The sequence below is a fragment of the Notamacropus eugenii genome, chromosome 2 (assembly GCF_028372415.1).
Source record: "Notamacropus eugenii isolate mMacEug1 chromosome 2, mMacEug1.pri_v2, whole genome shotgun sequence".
NCBI lineage: Eukaryota > Metazoa > Chordata > Mammalia > Diprotodontia > Macropodidae > Notamacropus > Notamacropus eugenii.
Genome location: NC_092873.1, coordinates 75,037,263 through 75,045,656, shown reverse-complemented (window position 1 = coordinate 75,045,656; position 8,394 = coordinate 75,037,263). Strand labels below are relative to the sequence as shown.

General features: G+C 37.3%; 1 protein-coding gene across 1 annotated transcript; it reads left to right on the top strand.

Annotated features, from left to right (window-relative positions):
* Positions 1 to 251: 251 nt before the first annotated feature.
* LOC140522673 (olfactory receptor 2C3-like) lies at positions 252 to 1,220 on the top strand. The gene has a single exon (XM_072638001.1). The coding sequence runs from the start codon at positions 261 to 263 to the stop codon at positions 1,218 to 1,220; it is 960 nt and encodes a 319-aa protein (XP_072494102.1). The 5' UTR covers positions 252 to 260.
* Positions 1,221 to 8,394: the final 7,174 nt, after the last annotated feature.

Sequence of the window (8,394 nt, the reverse complement as noted above, 5' to 3'; positions counted from 1 at the left end):
TGAAGAATTGAAGCTTAAGATTATCTCAAAAGCCATGAGAGGAGTGTGTGTGAGTGGATTTTAAAGCATTATCAAAAAAAAGTTGATCATCAAAAATTTTATAAAGGATGTCATCAGAGACACCTGATCCCTATGATCAGAAATGGTGAGCCTATCACATGATTTCCTCATCTTTGGGGGCTCTGTGCACCCAGATATGAAGCAATAGTTTTGATCATGTTTTCCTGTTCTCTTCTAGTGTGCCCTTACATTTAAGAATAATGGAAAAAGTCAACATAAGCATCCCAGAAGGCTTTCTATTATTGGGCTTCTCGGACCGACCATTACTAGAGATAATTCTTTTCATATTTGTCTTAATTTTCTATGGGTTGACCCTTTTGGGAAATGGTGCCATCATCCTGGTATCTCGCTTAGATGCCAGGCTTCACACTCCCATGTACTTCTTTCTCACCAACCTCTCTTTCTTAGACCTCAGCTTCACTACTAGTATTGTCCCTCAACTTCTAGTCAACCTCTGGGGACCAGAGAAGACAATTAGCTACTCAGGTTGTGTGGTCCAGTTTTATATTTCCCATTGGTTAGGGGCCACTGAGTGTGTTCTTCTAGCAGTCATGTCCTATGACCGCTATGTTGCTATCTGCCAGCCCCTCCATTACACTATCATCATGGATTCATGGGTTTGCTGGGGTCTAGCCTCAACTGCATGGCTTGGTGGCCTTTCTACCTCTCTGCTAGGCTCAACACTCACAGTACAACTGCCTCTGTGTGGTCATAACCGTATTGATCACTTCTTCTGTGAGATGCCTCTTATCATGCAACTTGCCTGTGTAGATACCAGTCTCAATGAAGTGGAGATGTATGTAGCCAGCTTCATCTTTGTGGTATTGCCCCTGGGACTCATTCTGGTTTCTTATAGTCAGATTTCTCGGGCTGTGCTGAGGATCAAATCCACAGAGGGGAGATACAAGGCATTTAACACCTGTTCCTCCCACTTGGTGGTAGTGTTCCTGTTTTATGGGAGCATCATCTTCATGTATCTTCAACCAGCTAAGAGTAGTTCACATGAACAGGGTAAGTTTGTTGCTCTCTTTTACACTGTGGTGACACCTATGCTGAACCCTCTCATCTATACTCTGAGGAACAAAGATGTGAAAGGAGCTCTTAAACATTTATTTGGAGAATCTGACTGTGGTCTAGGAAAGAAACAGAGGGCCATTTAGTGAAGTTTGGAAGAATTACAAAGTGACTCAACAGTTTTGATAAAGTGATGCTAAAACTGATTTTAAAAAAGTATGTTAAATCATTTAAAAAAGTAACTTGTCAAGTCAAGATAAAAGGTATTTCATCCCAGGTTCAGCACCTTTTCATGAATTTGTAAAAATTACTTAATCTCTTCTGAGTCTCTGCTCCTTCATCCCTAGAAAAGGGGTGATTGTCTAGAGGAGAGAAAGGGAGAAAGAAAAGGAGAGAGAGAGAGAAAGAGAGAGAGACAGACAGATAGAGACAGACAGATAGACAGATAGAGACAGACAGATAGACAGAAAGAGAGACAGAGACAGAGAGAGAAATACAGAGAGAGAGAGAGAGAGGAGAGAGAAAAGGATGTAGAGGTGGAAGAAATAAGTTGTAGTCTTAGCTCTCCCAGTAACAAGATATCTGATCTTTGGTAAGTGAATTTACCTTTTGAGGCTTTAGTTTCCTCGCCAGTGTGATAATATGGCAAAGTAGAAAGAGTGTCTGACTTGGAGTAAGGGAACTTGGACTTCAACTTTACCTTAGATTTTTATTAGCCATTTACATTATTTCACTTCTCATCAGCTAAATAGAAAATGGTTCAAATAAACTTCCAGTTTGAAGACTGAATAAAGCAAAACTATATGCTTCTGATTGAGGACTATATATACACATGTTACAATTAAGTGATGCATGTTAATATAACACATGTGTATGATATATGACATATAACATTCATTATGTAATAGTAACATATATTTAAAATAGCAACATATATAGTATTTGTATGTATATGTATGTATACATATGTATATATGTATATATATGTATATATGTGTATATATACACACATTCACACACACACACACACACACACACACATATATATATGTACATCACTGGCTGTTCCCATTGTCTGGAATGTTAGGAAAGCTTTTGGTCTTCTGCTTGCCCTCCTAGCTTCTTGCGTATATTTTTATAGGCATATTGCTATTAAGTGATATATGTTATTCATACCCATATATAACATGTATCACAAAATACATACTAAAGTAACACTGTTCACATGTAATGTAAATATCACCTAATAATAACATACATACAGCATATATATTAAGAGATTTGCTCTATGTGACACATTGTGATATATAACACACATGTTGCATGTGACATATAACACATGCATGTGCATATAATATAAATGATATATGGTATATATGCATATATAATAAACATGTTCCTTAATAATAACTTTAGCACATTTTAGAATTGATATATTAGTTCTTTGTTATATGAAGAGGGAAGGAAGCAAAGGCTTTACCATATTCAGAAAAATATGAAAGGTAAATTTTGGTCAATATTTTATTTAGTGTAAAAGAAACCTAGAAACAGAAGCGAGTACAACAGAATGCTTTGAGATGGATTCAATACAAAGAGTGAAGGCAATTCATTTGGGAGGATGTATTTACAGTTAATACTTGTTTCACAAGTCAAAAATTGAGGATAGTTAAAGACAACATTGAATTGAACATCTAGTTCTTCAAAAGTTCTAAAATACTTATTAATCATAAAACTTCAAATGTTTTAATGCAAATGTTATAACTTTTATAAATAAGGTTAAGAAAACTCCATATAAATTTGCAATTCAGATCATTTGACTGGAGATAGGATTCAGAACGTAAACCTTCACTCCTCACTCTACCACCACAACCCCATCAGAGCTAAGCATGGAAACAGCATCAAGTAGTGAAAAGAACATTAGGTTTAAAATCAGAGATCCTGGTTTTGATTCTTAGCTTTGACACTTGACAACTTTGTCACCTTGAACAAGTCGCTTAACTATTTTGTAAAACGAAACGTTTAGATTTGGTCACCTCTAGGTCCATTCTGTCTCTGAATCTAAGATCTTTTGATATTCTTTTAAAAGTTAAATCTGCAAACTAAAAGTTATGAAGCTACTACCAATAGTAACTAATATGTCAACTTAGCTAACACACAACAGAGCCACAAAATATTTGGGAATCAATACAGTTTTATGAGTGAGGATAATGAATGCTGTACATGACAGTTTAGCACTGAATGCAAGTGAATCAGGGATAAGGCTTGGCAGATAGCAAATGACAGTGAGACTAGACAATTAAGGATCAAAGACAATATATAGTTTAATTGGTTAAGTAGAGACTCCAAATTGTGAAGGGAGAAAAATAAGAAAAAACAGAGAAGAGTATGGTCAGTTTGGTCAATTTCTTTAGTCATGTCCAACACTTCATGACCCTATTTGGAGCTTGTGTTTTTTTTTGTTGTCAGCAAAGATACTAGAGTGGTTTATTTTTTCCTTCTCCAGCTTATAACAGGTAAGGAACTGAGGCAAACAGGGTTATGTGACTTGAATAGAGTCAGAAGGTGACTGAGGCCAGATTTGAACTCACTAAGATGAGTCTTCCTGACTCCATACCCAACACTCTATCCACTGTGCTATCTATCTGCCCTAAAGAACATAGTAGATTGCAAAAACAAGGATGTAGACCCAAATGATAAATAGACTGAATAAATCTAAAAAAAAAAAAGATAGTTTATTTAGTGATGGTATCAGAGGGAGAGTCTAGGAATGACAATGCAGAACCAAGAAGATGTCAGTTCTTCCTCCTGGCTCAATTTGTAAGGAAATACAAGAGAATCAGCAATCAACATTGTAGAGAATGATCAGGGATTCCATGACTTCTGAGAGATCTGGGATCCTGTGAGTACAGGAAAATATCTGTCCTACCTAAGTGATTATTATTCATGTTTTCCATAGAGGGTACACTCAAAATGCTAGGGTCCTTCTTTGCTTTCTCTTTACATCAAAAAACAAACAAACAAACAAACAAACAAACGGAAGGACTACAGAGCTGGTGTGCTGACCTTATTGTCATATACCTGTGAAACCTGGACAGTCTATCAGCACCATTCCAGAAAACTGAATCACTTCCATTTGAATTGTCTTAGGAAGATTCTGAAGATCACCTGAAAGGATAAGGTGCCAGACACTGAGGTCCTTACTCGAACTAAAATGCCAAGCATTTACACTCTGCTTCAGAGAGCACAACTCTGATGTGCTCACCATGTTGTTTGAATGCAAAATGTATGCTTGCCAAAAAGACTGTTTTATGGAGAACTCACACAGGGCAAGTGCTAATATGGTGGTCAGGTGAAGTGATACTGGGACACTCAGGGTCTCATTTGAGAATGCCAGAATTGATTTTGTGATATGGGAGATACTGGCAGGGGACTGCTCAGCATGGCATGTCCACATCAGAGAAGGTGCTATGCTCTATGAGCAAAGCAGAATTGAAACAGCTCAAAGGAAACACAGGATGCATAAATTTAGAGTATCCACCCCAAATATTCACATAGACTATTTGTACCCAACCTGTGGTAGAGCATTCCGAGCTCGTATTGGTCTGATCAGACACAGTTAGATACGGTGAAATCTGACTATAGCACACTGATGTCATTTTGATTCTCTCTGAGGACGAAGTACAACAACCACATCAGAAAGACACAAATAAAACATACGAGGTATCTGTTAGTTATCCCTCACTCCCACCATGTGACTAGCTCATCATTTTCATTCGCATATTCCCTCCTGTTTTCTGCAAAATTCCACTTTCCTATGCTGCTTATGTATTTCTATTCTGTATAAAGTTACTGAAGTTGATGTTCTAGGCTCTCTTACTTTTCATACAGATGAGCCTTCACTCTCTGCATAAATAAAATCTGCTGATAACTGTCTGTCTGTGATGATTTGGTAATTGGCAGCAGTACCAAATCAGTGGACTCTTGGATAATTTTTATATTATTCATAATGGGCTACATATCAGGATGGTCCTCTATTTCAGATCTTTAAAGGTTATAGTGTTCCAGTGGTCAACAACATGCCACCTCCTGATAGGTCATGAATTCAGAATGCAGATTGAGCATATTTTTTGTGAATTTGGACAATTTGGACATTCGTTTTGCTTTAATATACATACATATTTGTAACAAGGATTTCATTTTTCTTGCTTTCTTAATGGAGGAAGGCAAGAGATCAAGAAGAGGGGAAAGAGAATGTGGAACTACAACTAAAATAAAACTGAATTAAGAAAATAAAAAATAAAAGCTGTAGTGTTTTGTGGCTCACAAGTATACAATAGCACAGGCAAAGTATTGGTATTTCAAAGACGTTGCTGATTGAGGGAGAAGTTTGGTGTCATTAAAAGGACTTTGAAAATTTCTCAGTTTGCCTTCATCCTTTTATTCATTTTAATTCCTGATGGCTGAGATTTTTAGGTTGTTCATTAAGCTACAACCATTGTCTGGTCAATAGGCCTCAGTTAGAAGTCTCAGAAGTGTTCTAAGGCTTGATATAATCAAGTAAATACTACCTGGGAAGAGTAATATTTGGAAGACTTCACCAAAGGGAGAACTTTTCACTGGATTCTGAACTGGATCTGATAAATGAATGGTGAATATTCTTAGCAAGCATATGACTCCTTGCTTTGTGTTTCACTTGAGTGTAATGACTTTCAAGGCATCTTGAAAACTTCAATATGCATGGGCAAAACCTTATTTTCTCTACTAGAGACAAGTGTTTTTTTTTTGAATTCTCAACGAATAATAAACATGGGATGGGGTGGGGGGGATGTCTTGTATTTTGACATCTTATTGTGAATTATGTTATAGTAAATCAGTGATCTACTATGGAATATTATTTGTGAAAATCTGTCTGCTCCACCTTTAACATCGAGAATGCTTTTTATAAACTTGTGTAAATTACTCTTAGTTAATGCTACATAACTGAAGAATTTGACATATTTTGATCATACTCTCTCAGATACATTGAAAACCATTCCTTTCACTCCCTCAATATTGTGTCCCCTCCAGATTGGACTTTCATCTTGCATAGTTGGTTCAGTTGTTTTCTCCATCTTTGATTTTTTTTGTTACATTTCCATTTCCATGCGATTAGCACATCTGGTACTGTGTTTTAAAATGAAAATGTGGCAGAGTCGAGATTTCAGAATAGCACATGATTTAATAGTTGTCAATATAAAAAAGCAGAGAGCTTAAAATACAAGATTTCTGAAGGGAAACAATACAGCTTACAGCTAAAAATAACATACCCAGCAAATTTAATATAATCTTGTAAAGGATAAAATGGATTTTTAATGAAATAGATGACCCATAATCATTTCTTATATGAAGAGGATAATAGGATTAGACATCAGAATCCAAACTCATCTTCTCAGCATGTAAAACTTCAGCTCATTGTTTAAGAAAACAACAAAAATCATCTGATGAAAATATTAAGCATCAGTGTCTGAATACTCACAATATTTTTATTCTCCCCAATCACTTCTAGATACTGACGTCAAATGATTGGTTTGACTGAATTTGTGATTGATGCTCTTGTACTTCTTATTTTCTATCTGTAACCTTGGGAGCCAGTGTGCTGGTAGCTTCCATTCCTGACATGAGCAAATTTTTTTTTTTTTTTGTCTCCAATTCTAGGAATGCTTCTTTTGAGGGCTGTGAATTATAGCTGAAGTAGCAGATTGACTCCCCCTACCATTGCTAGGAATATTCACCTTATACCTCTAGCCTATATGACTGTCCCTGGGGGCAGCTAGGTTGTGTAGTAGATAAAGCACCAGTACAGGAGTCAGGAAGACCTGAGTTCAAATCTCACCTCAGACACTTGACATTCACTAGCTGTGTGACCTTGGGCAGGTCACTTAACCCCAATTCCCCCATCCTGGGTCATCTCCAGTCATCCTGATGAATATCTGGTCACTGGATTCAGATGGCTCTGGAGGAGAAGGGAGGCTGGTGACCTGCACAGCCCTCCCTCACTCAAAACAAAGTCAAGTGTAAGTCATGTCATCATTTCTCTGATGGCATGGTCTTCTTTGGCAATGAAGGATGAACACACATATGACTGTCCTTACTCATGAGGCTATGATGTTCAGATGGTACTGAGCAGAAGTTTGAAAAGAATGAAAGCATGAAAAGCATGAAAGCAGCTAAAGCATGAAAAAATTCAGGCTCTTCCCTATAACCTAAACACATTCCATTACAATCAAGTTTTTCTTGTTTTAGTCCCAGAGCAATTCATTACCCTTTTCCTAGGAGACATCTGCTATATTTTCTATACACTACTAGAAGTTATTATCATCTACTTAGCTTTATCAGTGCTGCTTCCTGGGGACATTTCTTCCCATCAATCCTCCCTTCCCTTCAAAAATCTTCATAGGCAACCAAATCAGAACATCAGTATCCTGGTTACGTTGTTGGCTTAGAGCTATCTTGGATTCCATTTTTTAGTCTATAGTGATGATTTCAGAGCTTTCTGTGGGAACTCTGAAGAAGGAGAGGATGTATTGGGAAACCCTTTATAGAAGAAGAGGAATCTTATAAGAAATTCTGAAATTGAAGACTCCAGTAGGAGTCAAATGGGAGAGGAGGATACTTTACCCTCCCTGGAAGCAGTCTATGAAATAACACAGTAATGAGAACAGGTTAAGGTGATATAGAAAAGGACTCAACATTCACCAACTGAAACATGATGTAACAGAAAAGTCAAGGACTAGGAGTCAGAACATTTGAATTCAAAGTTCAGTTGACATCACTTAGCTGTGAAACCTAACCTTTCTAAGGCACAATTTATGCCTCACCTAAAAAAATAAATATTCAACTCAACAGACATTTATAAAGCACCTACTCTCTGCAAGGCACTAGGGATACAAAGACAAACACAAAATAGTCTCTGCCCTCAAAGACCACACTTATTTTCTGTGGGGTTGAAGGGAGTGAGCAGGGAAGATCATGCAACAGCACAATATGTACTAAAGGGAATTCCTCAGTACAGAGGTCTTAAGATGTTGCCTGGAGAAGAATCCCTCCTTCCTTGGTTCATTTGAATGGTGGTCAGTAAATCTAGAAGTAAGGCTATAAGCAAAGAAGGCAAATTAGCAATAGGTGATGGGCAGTTGCCAGTGGATACACAATCAATTAATGGATCAACCAACCAACAAGCATTTATAAAGCACCCACTATTTTCCTAGCCAGGCACTGGGAATACAAACTCCAGCAAAGGGAGTGCATTTATAGGTGTGCGTGTGTGTGTGTGTGTGTGTG